The sequence below is a fragment of the Camelus dromedarius genome, chromosome 16 (genome assembly GCF_036321535.1).
Source record: "Camelus dromedarius isolate mCamDro1 chromosome 16, mCamDro1.pat, whole genome shotgun sequence".
NCBI classification, from domain to species: Eukaryota; Metazoa; Chordata; class Mammalia; order Artiodactyla; family Camelidae; genus Camelus; species Camelus dromedarius.
This window is the reverse complement of record NC_087451.1, coordinates 52,744,215-52,762,371: the sequence shown is the minus strand read 5'-3', so window position 1 is coordinate 52,762,371 and position 18,157 is coordinate 52,744,215. Positions and strand designations below refer to the sequence as shown.

The following is an 18,157-nucleotide window of genomic DNA, read 5'->3' as shown; positions in this document are numbered from 1 at the left end:
TATATTTTGGAAATTAAGCCCTTGTCAATTGCATCATTTGCAAATATGTTCTCCCAGTCTGTAGGTTGTCTTTTCATTTTTTGATGGTTTCCTTTGTTGTGCAAAAGTTTATGTGTTTACTTAGGTTCCATTTGTTTATTTTTCTTTTATTTCTATCATCTTAGAAGACTGCCCTAGGAGAACATTGCTAAGATTTATGTCAGAGAATGTTTTGCTTATGTTTTCTTCTAGGAAGTTTATAATGTCTTGTCTTGTGTTTACATCTTTAAGCCATTTTGAGTTTATTTTTGTGTGTGGTGTGAGGGAGTGTTCCAACTTCATTGATGTACATGTGGCTGTCCAGCTTTCCCAGCAGCACTTCCCGAAGAGACTGTCTTTTCTCCATTGTATATTCTTGCCTCCTTTGTTGAAGATTAATCGGCTGTAGGAATGTGGGTTGATTTCTGGGCTCTCTATTCCATTCCAGTGAGCCATATGTCTCTTTCTGTGCCAATACTATGCTGTTTTGATTACTGTAGCCCTGTAGTATTGTCTGAAGTCTGAGAGGGTTGTTCCTCCAGCTTCATTCTTTTTCTTCAGTATTGCTTCGGCAATTCTCGGTCTTTAGTGATCCCATATAAATGTTAGGATTATTTGCTCTAGTTCTGTGAAAAATGTCATGGGTAATTTGATAGGGATGGCATTAAATTTGTAGATTGCTTTGGGTAGTATGGCCAATTTAACAATACTCTTCCAATCCAAGAGCATGGGATATTTCCATTTCTTTAAATCATCTTTAATTTCCTTTATCAATGTTTTATAGTTCTCAGTGTATGTGTCTTTCACCTCCTTGATCAGGTTTATTCCTAAGTATTTTATTTTTATGTAATTTTAAAAGGGATTTTTTTTTAAACTTTCCTTCTGATATGAAACAGATTTCTGTATGTTCATCTTGTATCCTACTATCTTGCTGGATTCATTTATCAGCTCCTGTAGTTTTTGTATGGAGTCTTTAGGGTTTTCTATATGGAGTATCACATAATCTGCATATAGTGACAATTTTACCTTTCCTCTTCCAATTTGGATCCCTTTTATTTCTTTTCCTTGTCTAATTGCTATGGCTAGGACTTCTAATTCTATGTTAAATAAATCATGGTGGCTTTTATCTTTTCTTCTGTTGATGTGGTATATCACATTGATTGATTTGCATATGTTGAACCATTCTTGCAACTCTGGAATGAATCCAACTTGATCATGGTGTATGAAATGTATTGTCGGATTCTGATCTGTATATTTTAAGTAGGTTTATTATTTTATTTTTATTTATTTATTTTAATGGAGGTATTGGCAATTGAACACAGGACCTCGTGCATAGTAATCACCTACTCTACCACTTGAGCTATACTCTCCTCCCCTGTATTTATTTTCAATTCCTTTTCTTGCCTTACTGAGCTGGCTAGAACTTCCAGCATTATGTTGAGTAGCATTGATGGAGTGCACATCCTTGCTTTGTTCATCTTAGGGATAAGGGATTCAGTCTTTTACCATTAAGTATGATGTTAGATTTTTTTTTTTTTTTTTGTAGATGTTCTTTAGCAAGTTTACCTTTGCTCCTAGTGTGCTAATAGTTTTCATTAGGAATGGGTATTGAATTTTGTCAAATGCTTTGTTTCTGCTTTAATTGATATGCTCATGTGATTTTTCTTCTTTAGCCTATAAATATGGTAGATTACATTGACTGATTTTAAAATATTAAATCATCCATTCGTCCCTGGAATAAGTACCATTTTTTCATGGTGTATAATTCTTTTTATATAATGCTGAATAATTTGATAAAGATTTTGTATCTACATTCATTAAAGAGTCATTTTAAAAATTTTTTTTTAATTTATGGCTTATCCTTTCACTGTTTATAAGCACCCCCCCCCTTTTTAGATGACTAGTAACATCTAATACAGATTTCTCTCCACCTTGCTTTTTTTTTTTTTTTTTGTACTTAATTATGTATCTTGAAGACTGAGCTTCAAAAACAAATCAGGGATGACATCATGGCAAATGGTAGAGTTAGATGCTCCAAGAATCAGCCCTTCCACTGAAGCAACCATTAAGCTGCCAATTGACAGAATCAACTTTTTTGGAACTCTGGAATCTAATGAAAAAATTACAGCTACCAGAGGAGTGCATATAGAAGAAAGGAGCTGCTAAAGGTTGGCATTTAAGATCAAGTCGAAAAAACTAAAATGAAATAAAAAGAGAGGGGTGGGTATAGCTCAATAGTAGAGCACATGCTTAGCATGCATGAGGTCCTGGGTTCAATCCTCAGTAAATCCATTAAAAAACAAAGGCCAAATCACTAACTGATCACTGAGATATTAAAGCAGAAGCTTCAGTGACCACACATGATGAGGAATATAGTCTTTGCAAAGAAACAAAAATACCGTATGATATAACTTATATGTGGGATCTAAAAAAAAAAAAAACAACAAATAAACGTGTTTGCAAAACAGGAACAGACTCTCAGGCATAGAGAACAAACTTGTGGTTACCAGGGGGAAGGGGATAAACTGGGAGTTAGAAATTTGCATATACCTACTGATATATATAGAATAGATAAATAACAAGTTCATGCTGTATAGTGCAGGGAACTATATTGTAGTAACTTATGGTGAAAAAGAATATGAAAATGAATGTATGTATGTTCATGTATGACTTTGTGCTGTACACCAGAAATTGACACAATGTAAACTGACTATGCTTCAATTAAAAAATACACACACACACACACACACACACACACACACACACAAATAGAAATTATAAAACAAAACCAAATAGAAAATCTGGAGCAGAGAAATACAATACCTGAAATGAAAAAATGACTAGAGATTTCAACAGTAGATTTGAGCAAGTAGAAGTGTCAGTGAATGAAAGAAAATCAATTGAAATTACCCAGCCTGAAGGACAGAAAGAAAAAAATGAAGAAAAATGAACAGAGCCCAAGACCTGAGGGACACCATCAAGCACACCAACATATGCATTATGGAAGTCCCAGAAGGAGAAGGGGACAGAAAGACTATTTAAAGAAACAACATCCAAAAATGTCCTAAATTTGATGAAAGACATGAATCTACACATCCAAGAAGCTCAAAGAATTCCAAGTAGGATAAGCTTGAAAAGATCCAAACTGAGACACATTCTAACAAAAACAAGTCAGATTCTGTCACTCCTCTGCTCAGAATTTTACAATGGCCTATCATCTCACTTAGAGTAAAATCTGAAGTCCTTACAATATCTTGTGAGATCCTTCATAATCCCACTGTCTCTGCCATACCACCTCTCTGACTCCATCTTCTGGCGCTCTCCCTCACTCTTTCCAGCCACACCGGCCTCTTTGCTGTTGTTAAGCCCATTAGTAATTCAAACTCATTTACTCAAAAAATAAGAATAAACAAACTCAATTACTAATGAATACGTGTTTAAGTCTCCAACTATAATAATGGATTTGTCTATTTCTCCTTACAGTTCAATTGTCTTTTGCCCCATGCATTTTGACACTCTTCTTGGGTGCATATACATTAAGGATTGTGATGTCTTCTTGGAGCAGTAACCCTTTTGTCATTATATAATGCTCCTCTGTATCCCTGATAATTGTTCTTGTTCTGAAGTCTGCTTTGTCTGAAATTAATATAGGTACGCCAGCTTTCTTTTGATTAGGGTTGGCGTGGTATATCTTTCTCCATCCTTTTATTTTTAATCTATTTTACCTTTATATTTAAAGTAGGTTTCTTGTAAACAACATATAGTTAGGTTTTGTTTTGTTTTTTATCTACTCTGTCAGTCCTTATCTTTTATTGGTGTATTTATACTATTCATGGTTAAACGATTATGGCTATAGTTGGATTACTATCTACTGTATTTGTGGCTGTTTTCTATTTATTGCATTTGTTCTCTGTTTCTTTCTTCCTTTTTCTTTAAAATCAGTCTCCTCTTTTTTCTACCAGCTCTGGCTTTAATTAAACATTTTATATGATTCTATTTTCTCTTCTCTCTTAGCATACCAATTATACCTCTTTAAAAAAAAATGTTAGTGGTTGTCCTAGAGTTTGTGATGTACATTTAAAGTGATATAAGTCCATTTTCAAATGACAATACTCTGTTTCACAGCTAGTATAGGTACCTTAACAGAGTATTCTCTAATCCTCCCTCTTGTCCCTTGTAGCTTTGCTGTAATTCGTTTCACTTATCCATAAGCTATAATCACCCAATACATTGTTGCTATTAGTATATGAACAGTTTTTAAGTCACTAGAAATAATAAAAATAAAATATTTTATTTTACCTTCCTTTATTCCTTCTCTGATGTTCTTCCTTTCTTTATATAGAACTGAGTTTTTTTATATATATCATTTTCCTCTCTGAAGAATTTCTTTCACATTTCTTCCCAAGGCAAGTCTACTGGCAACAAATTCCCTCAATTTTTGTTTCAGGAAGTTTTTATTTATTTATGTTCAATTTTGAAGGATAATTTCACAGGATACAAAATTCTGTGTTGTTGTTTCTTTCAACACTTTAAAAAGATTTCACGCCACTCTGATTTTGCTTGCATGGGTTTCTGAGAAGTCTGATGTAACTCTTATATTTGTTCCTCTATAAATAAGATGGTTTTCCTACCTCTGGCTTCATTTAAGATTCTCTCCTTTCCTGCCCCAAACCCCGCAGTTTGAATAAACTCCATCCTCCAGCTCTCCAGTCTCAAGAGAGTTCCCTCCACGACCTCCTTGCTGCCTCCCTCTGACCTCGTGGGGACCCCCCCAGCCTAGATTCTCTTCCAATTTCTGCCAATCACTCCACTCTCCACTTCTTTCCTTGCCTGACTTAAATTCCCCTGGAAACCACCTGAGCAACCCTTGCTAATGTTCCGTGCCTGCCAGACAATCTCCACCCTGGTCAACACAACCATCTGCCCACAGCTGGTGCTGAGCCCAGCGGGAAAGCACCCACTACCTGGGACCCCCATCATGCCTCCTGGGGTCACTGCACCCCTGGACATTCTTCCATACCCCCTGGTTAGTCCTCTCCCTGGTCACCATGGAAGCAGCTACACTTTAGACTTACATTTCTCCAATGTCCTCAAACCTCTGGGAGGTCCCACCACCTTGCCCTCTTCTCAGCTATTAACTTTATGCCTACTTTGCATACACACCCAGGCAGGAACCCCCAAATGTCTTGAATAATTCTGTTTACTCTGAAATGTTTCAAACATCCAGACAAGTACAGAAAATGTACATAACAAACACCTGTGTGTCTAGTACCCAGCTCTATCAAATTACCCTCTGATTCCAAACCTGCCAGCATGCCTGTCCGACTTGCAGAGGTGAAGAGTCAGATTGCCTGGGTTCAGACTGTGAATCCAGCATTTATTTAGCTTCTCTGTGCCTCAGTTTCCCCCTCTGTCAAAAGGTAGAAATGAGAGTGCCCACCTCATAGGGCAGTGGGGGGTAGTGAATGAACTCATATGTGTAGAATGTTTCAAACAGTGCTTGGCACCAGTGCTCAGTGAAAGCCAGCTCTTGTCAGTTCATCTTCTCTCTTGACTCAACGGAAGAGAGAATCTGCTGTCAGGCTAACCCCTTGGGCAGGCATCCAGATCCTTCCCCTCCCACCTACTAAGGGATGGCACTCTTGATTAACTCCTTTCTCCTGGCTGCTATAATTGACATCTAAACAGTCTTGCTCCGATATAAAACACACACACGCCCCTCCCCGTGTGCCAAATGCCCTCCAGCTACCGCTCTCCTCACTCCCTCCTTTTTTCACAGCCAAACTTCACTTGCTCTCTGCGATTCCTCCCTCCCTCCCACTCGCCCCTTGGCTGGCTGTAAACAGCCTTCCCCTCCCCTGAACCCACTCCTCCCTCCCAATATCACCAAATGCTTCCTTGAGGTGTCATCCTGTATACGCATCTCAGTCCTCATCCTGGTTAACCACACATTCACAGCAGGATTCGACCTTGCTGACCACTCCCTCCTCTTTGAAACACTCCCAGCCCCGCTCCGATGCAGGGCCACCTCCCTCTGTATTGCCTCATACCTCTCTAGCTCCTCTCTCACAGGTGTTGCCCTGGGACCCTCTGCCCTCTGTCCTCTCCTCCACCCCTCCCCCGTCCTGGACCACTGGACCCATGCCCATGGCTTCACTTACCACAAAATGCCAAAGACCCCCAATTTACATCTCCAACCCCAGTTTCTTTTCCCAGTTTCTTTACTGATTCTTCAGATCCATGTAGCCAACTGCCTGCTGGACAGCTCCTCCTAAATGTCTCAAAGACACTCAAACTAAACATGATAAAAATGGAGCTGATGGCACCACCACTCTGGAGAACTACTTGGCAGTATCTTCTAAAGCAGAATGCATACCCACTCCGTGGCCCACAATCCCACTCCTCATGCCTAAGAGCAGCATGTACATATATGCACCAAAGGATATGTACAAGAATGCTCACAGCAACACTGTTGACGATGGCCCCAAACCAGAAACTACCTAAATGCCCATCAACAGTAGAACAGATAATTAAATGGGAGTACATTCATATGTTAGAATACCCACTTACAGTACCAAAAATGAACGATCTACAAATACCCAGCAATATGGATAAATCTCACAAACATAATGTTGAGCAAAAGAAGCCAGAAATAAAGGAGTACACACTGTACTCTTCCATTTACATACAAAACTGACCTGTGGTGCTAGGAGTTAAGACATGTTTGCCCAAGGGGAGTAGTAGCTGAAGGCATCATCTCTCAACCTGGTACTCAACCTGGGTGCTAGTTACATGGCTGTGTTTGGTTTGTGCGAATTCATTGATTGTGATTTGTACACTTTTCTGCATAAATTTTATACTCCAGTGAAAAGTTAAAAAAAAAACCAAAAAACAGGACATATCTTCTTCTCCATCAAGCACCCCTTCTCCCTGGTGTTCTCTTTTTCTCAGAGAATGGTCTCAACTTTCTCAGTCAGAAGTTGGGAGTTATTCCCTGCTCTTTCCCTCTCCTTGTCGTTCTCACCCAGGCATTCTCACTGTGCCTTCTAACCATCTCTCAAATCTATCCAATCCTCTCCACCCCCTACTGCCTCTTTCTTAACCCAGATCCAATTCCCCTCTCTCCTGGGCTTCTCCTAGCCTCCACTTGTCTTTCTGGTTCATCCCCACATTGCAGCCAGAGGGACCCTTCTGGAATGAAAATCCATTATCTCACTCCTGGTTAAAATTTTCAGTGGTTTTCCATAGCCTCTAAAGAAAGCCTATTCTGCTGCTCTGGGGATCCAGGGACCCTGTGTTCTGGGGCTCTGACTCCATTCCAGCTTTATTTACCACCCCCCATGCTATGCCCCCAGGCAGTCCCAGTAGCCTTTGCACAAGCTTTTCCCTTGGCTGGGAACCCTCTCCATCTGCTCATTCCTGCTTTCCTGGCCAAGTCCCATACATCCTTCAGTTTTCAGTTCAAATATCCTCTTACCTTCATAAAGGGTTTGGGGCCCCCTGGGCTGTCACAGCAGCATGTGCTACCCGCATCCCAGCACATACCACACTCACGTTAGTGAAAATAGCCACTCAGGTATGCACTTCCCCGCTAAACCTTGGGCTCCATGGGGGAGGCCATTGGCCTGCCTTGTTCACTACTCCATCCCCAGAAACTAGTACAGTAGAAGCTCAGGATAGATTTGTGGGATGGATTAAGGGCTCCTGAAAGATATCCAGACTGCTAAGTGCTGGAGGCCTGGGGTGCATCTCCAAGGGATTTGGGGAGAAGGTAGAGGGGAGATCCCCATTAACAGACAAGAGTCTTAGGATTTAAAATCATAGAACATCAGAGCTTGAAGGGATCTCAGAGGCCATCTAATAATCCACTTTTTGACTTACAAATGAGAAAACTAAGGGAAGGAGCCACTGGCTGGACAAGGATGGGTCGGAGGAGGGAGATGCGGCAGCTGTAATGTAAGGCAAGGTGATGATAAAAAGTGAATATTTAGTGTTGATAGGGCTCCTAAAATAAGTAAAGAGAGCATTCCTTAAAGATATGATGGTGGGCCCTGCATGTGGCCCACTTCCCAGTCTCCAGTGGAGCTGGACGCACCTCTTAGAGTGACCACTAGATGGCGCCAGGTCACCAGGCAACGGAAAGACCAGGGGCGGGCCGGCTCACTCAGTGGTTCCACTACCCCTTTCCTGAGTTCCTCCCCTCAGACTTGGCACTCTTTGAGCCCAGTTGCTGTGGCTGTGTTCAGATGGCATGATACTTAGGCTCCCAGCAACAGCTTGCTTCAACAGGGTATTTGTTCTCCTGCCGGAGAGAGGGTGGGTAATGGACTCCAACCTGGGCATTGGCCAGCACTGCTCCTTGTCCCTCCTGTCAGCCTCCCAGAGGTGCGTGACTGACTGCCCTGCATCACCCTTCCACCAGGGGCAGGATTCTAGCCAGGTGGACACCTGCTCATCTTGTTGGCTCAGGAGAGATGCAGTGGGTGGCACTTGTCCCACTGCATCCTCCAGCAACCTTGCCATCCTGAGCTGGCAGGTGCCCGCCCAGCGTCTGGTGGCTCCAGTCCTGCTGGCCCAACGGGCCCCTTTGGGGCCACATGGCCTCATCTGGGAAGCTGCTCCTGCTCTTACCTTGGAGTGGGACGGCTTGCTGTCAGTGCCTGCTTCATGCTGCCCCTTTTCCTAAGCCTGCAAGCATACCCAGCCAAGATGATTCAGCCCCTCTTCAGTATTAAGGGGTCTCGGTTATTCATTCAACAAACATCTATGGAGCACTGCGGTTGTGTGTGCCAAGGCCTGCCCTAAGTATCTGGAAGGTAGTAGTGCATTGGACAGATACAGTCCCTGGTGTCCCGGAGCACAGAGGGCAATGATGGAGCACAGAGGGCCAGATGTCAACCTCACATTACCAAACAATTGTTTAATTGCTCACCTAAGTCCCCAACGTTGCAGTGTTAACCCATTCTAGAACTCTTAGAATTTCAAAGCAGGATGTAGCCTAGAAATTATTCTAAAGTAACCTACTACCACCACCACCACCACCCTTTCATGAATCCAGAATTCTCGACTCCCAGTCTAGTGCTCCTTCACTTTACTCAGGAGCCGCAGTGAGGAGCCAAAGGATTGTGGCTTCTGTGAGGACCACGTGAGCAAAGTGCAGACTCCTTGCCGTCTCTGAATTTCTCCCTCTCCGTTGATGAATGAAAGAACGAACCTCCGAGAAGGGCCTTGCCCCACGCTGGGGGGAGCTGAGTGCTCCAAAGCAGGCTCTGCCAGCCTCCCAGCTTTGGTCCTGGGAGGGGGAGTCGGCCTGCCCAGTGCCCTTCCTGCCCCCAAGGCCGCGGGCTCTCTAGGCGCCCTCTTGGCAACAGAACAGAGGGCCTCCAGAGCGGGTGGTAACTCGCCCCGCCACGGGCTCCGAGAGGCGGGCGATAGGCGCTGGGGGGACGCGGAGATAGACCGACAGATAGCGCTCCCCTTGCCCGCCCCCCGCCCCCACCTTTCCCACGCCTCCGCCTCCTCGGAGCCACTCGGACCTGGCGGGCACTCTGGCCTCTCGGCCCGCGGACTGTGGCCCTCTGTCTCCACCAACTGCAGCTCTCAAAGCCCTTGGAAACCTGGCAGACTGCCCGGGCGGTCTGATTTTGGAAAATGCTACAGAGGCCCCTGCACGCTTTTCTCCCGGAGTCTGCGAAGAAGACCCTTCTAGGGGCTCAGCGAGACTCGGGGAGGCTGCAGAGTCCAGGGCTGACCAGAAGGTGGCGCTGGCACTGCGTGTCCCACGGGACGCCTTAGCCCGGCCTGGCAGGGGAAGGGGACAGGAAGATTGACAGGGAGACCTGTATGAAGGTTGCATTTGGCTAGGAACTGGTATTTGGAGGAGATTCCCCTCTCTTCAAAGAGAGGCGGAAGGCAGAATTGGGGGTGGAATGGAGAAATGGACTACACGCTGGGAACAACTTGGATGACCTAGAGGCCTGGCCTTGTGGGTCAGACAGGACTAGGAGCTGAGGGTTCCCAGGGAGCAGAGCCTCTTCTTCAGGGCCTCCTTGGGGGGACGTTCCCAACTACTGGAGATTGGAAAGGTGCTGTATACAACTACACATTAACTTATAGACCCTCCATCCCACAGCCCTCTACTCACACTGCTTATCCCCCACCATATACACTGATCCACTTTCTCACATGCACGTTCCTGCACTCACATACATCTCTGTAAGTATGTGAACTCTGCACGTACTGTGGAACATGTGAAATCCTCACGTCACACACCTCAAGTAAACCCATCCCCTACACTTGGTCTCTAAAAATGCCCACCTTCCACCAGTGCTGTCCCAAATGCACAGAATCTGCCCCCAAACTTACTGAAGCACACAGAGAGCCAGCCTGTGTCCCACTCATCTTCATGGGGACCCCAGGTCCCCTGCTCCTTCCAGCAAGCCTAGGTGATCTCTGAAACAGCATACACATAGTTTTGGAGATAACCTTAATATCACCACACACAGGCTATACACCTCCACCCTTTCCATAAGTCCCTTGTCCACACATACCTGCCCCCTCCCCAGTCTCTCTCCGACAGGAGCCTCCTTGGGCCCAAGGATGACCTTCATAGGCTCAAGGCACTTTTGCCTGATGGGCCCCTTCCTCCATTAAAAACATGCTTTATTTACTTTTTAAAAATTGAAGTATAGTCAGTTACAATGTGTCGATTTCTGGTGTGCAGTATAATGTAAAAACATACTTTAAAATTACATTTTATGACTACATTGCTGTGAAGACAATATATTAATATATAGTCAAACATTCTCTTCAACCTAAATTTTTTTCCTTTCTTCTGATTTTAAAAGAAATCAGAACTTTTTATGAGCCCTGGGTCCTTCTCAATTTGCTTTGACTGCCTGTCATTTGCTCAACGCATGTGCATGACACCCACCTTGGACCACCTCCCTCCACAAACACCCAATGGGCAAGTTCCCCTCCTTCTATGTCGCACCTGGGCCCACCTTCCACTCCCAGTCAGGGAGACCGACAGACTGACGGATCCTGGGGCTCTGCAGAGCCACTGGGGGTTTAATCTGGGCTGGGGGAGGGATCCACCGAAGAAGGAACAGAGGTGTGTGTGTGTGTGTGTGTGTGTGTGTGTGTGTGTGTGTGTGTGTGTGTGTGTTGGGTAACAGCAAAGAATGGGGGGGGGGGGGAGGAAGAGAGAGAGAACAAAATAGCAATAGCATGTTTTGCCTGGAAGGCAAGACTTGCAGCCAATCAGAACGCTGGGGCCTCCCTCTGCGACTCACTATTGAGTCTATAACCGGCTGGCCGGGCGGAGCTGGCAGCATTTGACTGTGGCTTGGGACGCGACGAGAGGCGCGCCGCCACCGCCCGAAGAAGACCCGCGATGGTCTAAGCGCCCCTCGGCCTCCCCTCCCCAGAGGCGCTGCCAGGCCCTCCCCTCTGCCCTCCGGACATACACCCCCGCCGCGTTTCCTCTGCCTCCCCGGCGCTCCTGACCGCTCCGGCGTTCCGGCCGAGTCCAGACCGGGGGTGGCGCGGCGCCCGCCAGGATGAGTGGCTCCTTCGATCGCAAGCTCAGCAGCATCCTTACGGATATCTCCAGCTCGCTCAGCTGCCATGCGGGTTCTAAAGACTCGCCCACCTTGCCTGAGTCTTCCGTCACTGACCTAGGCTACTACAGCGCTCCCCAGCACGACTACTACTCAGGCCAGCCCTACGGCCAGACCGTGAACCCCTACACCTACCACCACCAGTTCAATCTCAACGGGCTTGCAAGCACCGGGGCTTACTCGCCCAAGTCGGAATATACCTACGGAGCCTCCTACCGGCAATACGGAGCCTACCGGGAGCAGCCGCTGCCCGCCCAGGACCCAGGTGAGGACCACAGGGTCGCAGGAGGGTGGGAGACACTGGAAGGTGCTGAGCGAAAGAAAGCTGAAAATCTAGGAACGCGTGGTAGGTTAGGAATGTACTGTCCGAAGTTAGGGAAGGTGGGCTAGATGACCCCCCAGAGGGGTCAGAAGACCTTCCAGTCCGGAGACTGCGCGCCTTTGGGGCGTGGTGCACGGGGGGCGACGCGGTCCCAGGTGAGGCTCGGGGTGAGCGAGGCGAGGACGGAGGTTGGCCATGGTCAGAGAACCTCCTGATCCAGGTGCTTTCCGGGCACTTCAGCAGGCGGTCCTCTATCGGGCTGCAGAGGACTTGCGGGTAGGCAGCGGGCACTGGAAGCTCCGCGACCCTGCTTTGAATCTGGACTGGGGAGAGGGAGGATGGTGATGGGGCACACGGAGAGAGACCTCCCAGAATTACGGGAACACGGAGGGAAGCAACAACGGAGTGGAGAAACTGAAAAAGAGAAAATTGGAGGCAGCAAAACAGAAATATGGAGAGACAAAGTGGGAGAAAGGACAGAGGAAAAGACGAAGGAAGGAAGGAGGAAAGGAAGGGATTCCATACTGTGCTTGCAGTACAGAATCTAAAAACTATTCTAAAATAAAAAGTTAAAAAGACAAAGAAGAAAGGGGGAAAGAAAAGGAAAGGGCGAGAGAGACGATCGACTGCGAGGTGCGGGTGAGGGGGAGGCCAGCAGGCGGGTGGCGGGGAGCTGTGGGGCCGAGGGGCGAGCGGGAAGCGCGGAGAGCAGAGCGGCGGCCGTGCGCGCCAGGGGTCGCTGGGCCCAGACCTCGCTCCGGGGATGCGGAGCGGGGAGCCGGGAGCGCCGCGTCGTGGGCGACCGCGGGTCCGGCTTTGCGACCGCGGCTCCCTCCCCAGGCGCCGGCGGCGCGGAGTGCGCAGCCGGGAAGTCCCGGGGCCAGTCAGTGCGCCGGAGGGTGGGGCGTCCCTTGGAGCCCTGGAGGGCACCGGGGTCGCGGGCTGAGGCTGAGCCACCCACCGCCCGTTGCGTTGCCCGCAGTGTCCGTGAAGGAGGAGCCGGAAGCCGAGGTGCGCATGGTGAACGGGAAGCCCAAGAAGGTCCGAAAGCCGCGCACGATCTACTCCAGCTACCAGCTGGCCGCCCTGCAGCGCCGCTTCCAGAAGGCCCAGTATTTGGCGCTGCCCGAGCGCGCCGAGCTGGCCGCGCAGCTGGGCCTCACGCAGACGCAGGTCAGTAGTAGGCGGTCGAAGGCCGCGGGGGTTCAGTGGGGCCGCGCGGGACTCTGGGGCTCCCCAGGCGTCACTGAGCCTGCATGGCCTCTTAAATTCCCGGCAGGCCCTTGAAACCTTTGTGTGTGGGTGGAGGGACCCCCAGATCTCAACCTCTGTTGAAAGTTTGTGAATTAGCACGTGTACAGGCATGTGAGACTGTGTAGGTCTGTCACAAAGAGATGTCCTCCCCCCACCCCAGAATTCCCACCTCCCACAGCCCCCCAATAGTGTGGATCGCTCACTTGATAGGAGTCTGCCTGTGTCTGCCCCCAAGGCTAGTCATGTGTGTGTACATACACGTGTATCTGCATGTATATTTGCACACAGACTAATGGATCTGTGTACCTGTGGGAATGCCCACTTAAGGAGTGAGATCTTTCAAGGGTCATTGTGTTTATAGGGTGGAGGGGCCTAGACACTTGACTGTGCAGGAGGACAGTGAGTGCACGTCCAAAACTGTGTGCTTGTATCAAAACACCACATTCCTGCTCAGCCCCCAAATGCTCCACCTCTTTATGTGGCCGGAGCCAAGAACAGAGGTTCCCCTCTAAGGGGAATAGGGACTCGGAGGTGTGGGCACCCCCTCCTCAGCCTTCCCCTAGAGCCCCCAGCAGCTGTCACTGCTCAAGGGAGGAGTGTCGGTCACCTGGCTCCCTACAGGTGTTGACAGGCGGGCCTGGGTTGCGGCTGCGTGGGGCCCAGTCCGCCGGGAATCTGGGTCACCCGGTGAGGAGCTGATTCATTGTTTGTACCAGTCATGGGGTGGGGAGCGGCAGGGAGAGGGGGAGATACCCCAAGGGAAATTTGGGGAGTCATGGCTCACCTGCTCCGGAGTCCCCAGGTCACCCCCATTAGCCAGCCCTGGAGGGCTCTTCCCTGCCTGAATGTGTGACTGAGGGTACTCATGTTTGTGGGGTGTTTATCTGGGTGTATCTGTATAGTCTGGTGTCTGTGTGAAGCTGTGAGTGGGTACGTTCCTGCACATGGAGATGCTTACGTGGGTGTGTATTTGTCTCCATGTATCTGATTTCCTTTTTAAAAAAAATTTTTTTGAAGGGGGAGGTAATTAGGTTTACTTACTTATTTATTTTTTTAAATGGAGGTACTGGGGATTGAACCCAGGACCTCGTGCATGCTAGTCATGTACTCTGCCACTGAGTTATACCGTCCCCCCTATCTAGTTTCTAATATGAACAAAATGCCACAAACTGCCCATCTCCCACCTGGGCTGCCTTTTACTCAGTGCTTTCTGTATTTCAGTAATATGGCTAGCTGTTCTGAGTACTTTATCTACCTGAACTTATTTGAGCATCATAATGACCCCAAGAGGTAGGTAATTATGCTGCCATGATTTCCATTTTGCAGATGAGAAAGGCAAGAACCAGAAAGATCAAGTAACTTGCCCAAGGTCACGCACTTGGTAGGTGGCAGAGCAGAATTTGGACCTGAGTAGTCAAAAGTTCCCAGCTGCAGTTCTATCCCAGATAGAAAATAGATGCTGGCCTGGGAGTCAGGATGCCTGGGTTTGGCCGGGGTCTTGTGTGACAGTAGGTGCCTGCCTTGTCCTCTCTAGGCTGGGTTCCTCCGTGGGTTTTCACTTAGCATTTTGCGAAGCTAACTAGCTCCCCCTTTTTTTCCCTGGGGCAGGTGAAAATCTGGTTCCAGAACCGCCGCTCCAAATTCAAGAAGCTCTATAAGAATGGCGAGGTGCCCCTGGAGCACAGCCCCAACAACAGTGATTCTATGGCCTGCAACTCACCACCGTCACCTGCCCTCTGGGACACCTCTTCCCATTCCACTCCGGCTCCTGCCCGCAGCCAGCTGCCCCCGCCGCTCCCGTACAGTGCCTCCCCCAGCTACCTGGACGACCCCACCAACTCCTGGTACCACGCACAGAACCTGAGTGGACCCCACTTACAGCAGCAACCGCCTCAGCCAGCCACCCTGCACCATGCTTCCCCCGGGCCCCCGCCCAACCCTGGGGCTGTGTACTGAGCACCCACCTGGCCTGAACCTCTCACGAAGGAACCCCTGGACCAGGCAGGAGGTGCCTCCGTCCGAGCCGCCGACACTCAGGAATCATCGAGGAGCACAGGGGAAAGGGCCCCCCTTTCCCCCTTCCCTTGCCCCTTCCTACAGGGACCCAAGAGCTTCCAGATGAAATTTTCATGGACCAAGGATGCCCCCTGAACCTCCTCCCTGCTGCCTAGACACTGGGGTGCCCCTCCAGATGCTGGGGCATTCCACTCCAGCGGGGACAGCTGTTTCCCTTCTGCTCCAAGAGCCTGGATTGGCTTTAAGTGGCTCATGACCTTCCAGAATCTAAAACTTAGTACTCGTCCCCCAGACTGGAGACCTTGGGGACTAGGGAGACTGTGGAGTGTTCGCAGGTCAGGCCTTGGCTGGGGCACCAGGCACTGTGGATCCCAGGACCTGCTGGGCCTAAGCTCCTCTTCCTAAGCCACCTGTGGCCGCCCCTTTCCTGAGCATCCCCTTTGCCAAAGACATTGGACCTCGAGGATGGGACTCAGGGTGGGGACCTCCACCAGCCCCGCTCTGCACTTCTAGCCCTCATTTCAGATTTGAGGGTTAAACCAAAGAAAAGCCCCCAAGTGAGGGAAGCTTTTAATATGTGTGGCGTTAGAGAGAAGAACTCAAGGAGCACCTCCCCTCCCCTGCTCTGGTCGGAGAGGAGGGGTGGGTCCCAGACATCCTTCCCTGGGACCCATTTCTTCTTCCATGTACAGGACTTTGCACAACTTTGGTTTCAAAAGCTGTTGAAAAATAGGAAGACAAAGGGCATTGTTAACAGATAGGACCAATCTCCCCTGTTCCGGGGCGCCCCGGCTCGCCCCGCCCCCACCCCACCTCTTCCCACCTCTTCCTCTCCTCCAGTAAGTTGTCAGTTTTGGCGCCAAACCCCAAATCTCCAAGGAGACACACCAGGCAAGACAAACCCCAAAACACCCCCTTTCCGGTGGCCTTGCAAACAGATTGTTCCCGCTGAGATGGAGAATGGCTGGTGAGGTGCCCCGAGAGGGTTATAACTTCGTGCCTTTAGGGGTGAGGGGGTGGCTGTCTGAAGGGTTGGTGGCACTGCCTCTTCCTGACCCAGATGTCCCCCCAGAGCTACTTTCTTCCACCCCTGATGTGGTCAAGCATTGAAGAAAAGGAGAGGTCGAAGACTGTAGCTATATATATAGTATGTATTTTTTTAAGAGCGACAGAGAGAAGCAGCCTCCTCCCTACTGCGGTTTCCTATTTATGTGGCCCTTTCCTCCTGGATGTACCTGCCTGTGCGTCGTGAACTGAGAGAAACAGGGATGTGGGCTCCTGCTGGATTTGGGTTTGATGGGAGGTACAGGCGCGAGGAGAGAAATGTGGTGGATCTCAAAGAGTCCCACCCCCAGGGGGACAGGAACGAAGCCAACTCCCACCCCCTCCCAGCCTTCCCATTTCTGCTTTCTTATTGGACCCATCTTTATATATAACATTAATAAAAAAGAAGAAAATAACCACTGGGCTCTTTGAACTGGAGGCTAGAGGCAGACAGCTCTGGGGGGAGGGCAGGGAGTTGGGGGAGGTGTTTGGTAGGGAGGGCCTCTGAGCCTCCAGGGGCTCCTGGGAGAGTCAGAGACTTGGGGACCTACTGCTGGGGCTCTGGGCTCAGGGTTGGACTGGGCCTGGCCCCAGGTGGCAGGTGCTCCTGACCCCATGGCTGTCTCCATGGTCTGGGGAGTAGGACGCTCCCAGCCCTTGGCCTCCCTGACTCCACTTGGCTTGGCAGCTTGGCGTTCCCTGCCAGCCAGCTGCCCGCCGCCACTGCCGCCGCCGCTGGGTCACCTCAAGGCTGCTCTTTGATCTTGGGCTCACACGCAGACATGCTTGCGCACGCGTGTAAACCCCTTGCCTCCACACCCAGGCACTCCTTGGCCCCTCACCCTCCTGTCTATCCTTTTCAGCTTGGAGTGAGGGTGAGGCCTCAGGCAGGGGGAGCATCGCTGCTCCCACAGCTGGCAGGGACCCCAGGCATTGGGATCCAGATTGGACCATGGAAGCAAACAGACGGGAGGGCCCTGTGTTGACCTTCTCAGAGAGGGCTTGGACCCTGACTCAGAGCCTTCTTACTGCTGCCGCTGACTGCCTGGGCCAGCAGTGCTGCCAGCCTCCTCTCCTAGCTGCCCAGCTCCACGGCTCTGGAGACAGAAAGCTGGAGGTGGCAGGATGAATGGGGGTGTGTGAGCAAATATCTCAGCGCAGTTGGGAGACAGCATGAATGCATGCACATGCTTGGGAAGCCACCTCTCTCTCTTAGAGACACACATGAACCAAGACACACATATCTCCATCATCACACACGCACACGGACTCCCACCTAGGGCAAGCGTGCTGTCATCGGCAGCCACACACACAGACACAAATGCACACCTGAAACATGTTAGCATCACACAAACACACAAACCATGCACCCCAAGAGATACACAGATGCACACACGCATCGCTCAGGTCACCCCAGCACATCACACACACATATACACACAGAGGTTGAGACAGCTCCCCATAATGGAAAAAGTCTAGAATGGAGGATCAGCAACTCCACCCAGCAGCCAAGGTGACCCAGCTCAGCCTGGAACCTCCCATTCAGAACCTTAGTTTCCTCATCTGTCAAATGGGGACAGTGGTCCCCACCCTTTCAGCTTCTGGAGCGACTGTGAGGCACAAAGCAGAGTAAGGATGAGAAGGCAGAAGATAGAAGGGCCTTGTGGAACCACAGTCACGGCTCGTGGCCGACGGGTCCTCCGGGCAGGGCTCCAGAATGGTGGGGAACCCACACCCCTCACCTCACCCATCTCCCTCTCAGAAAATAGGCCTGCCCTCCCCCCACGCCCGAGGGAGGCGGAAGGGAGGAGGGCCTCCAGCCCACGGACGCCAGCCGGGCTGGCAAGGGTTAAGTGGCAGCTGCCAGGCGGGGCGAACTGAG

General features: G+C 49.5%; 1 protein-coding gene across 1 annotated transcript; it reads left to right on the top strand.

Moving 5' to 3' along the window:
- Positions 1-11,369: 11,369 nt before the first annotated feature.
- On the top strand, positions 11,370-16,691 carry DLX3 (distal-less homeobox 3). The gene is made up of 3 exons (XM_010998589.3): positions 11,370-11,904; positions 12,944-13,134; positions 14,824-16,691. The coding sequence occupies exons 1-3, from the start codon at positions 11,580-11,582 to the stop codon at positions 15,169-15,171; spliced, it is 864 nt and encodes a 287-aa protein (XP_010996891.1). The 5' UTR covers positions 11,370-11,579; the 3' UTR covers positions 15,172-16,691.
- The last annotated feature ends 1,466 nt before the right edge of the window (positions 16,692-18,157 follow it).

What these genes read in the sequence shown, in the direction of transcription:
- DLX3 (XM_010998589.3), top strand. Translation starts at nt 11,580, where the DNA reads ATGAGTGGCTCCTTCGATCGCAAGCTCAGCAGCATCCTTACGGATATC. An exon ending in GCTGCCCGCCCAGGACCCAG is followed by an intron (nt 11,905 to 12,943) that starts GTGAGGACCACA and finishes CGTTGCCCGCAG; the next exon opens with TGTCCGTGAAGGAGGAGCCG. An exon ending in TGGGCCTCACGCAGACGCAG is followed by an intron (nt 13,135 to 14,823) that starts GTCAGTAGTAGG and finishes TCCCTGGGGCAG; the next exon opens with GTGAAAATCTGGTTCCAGAA.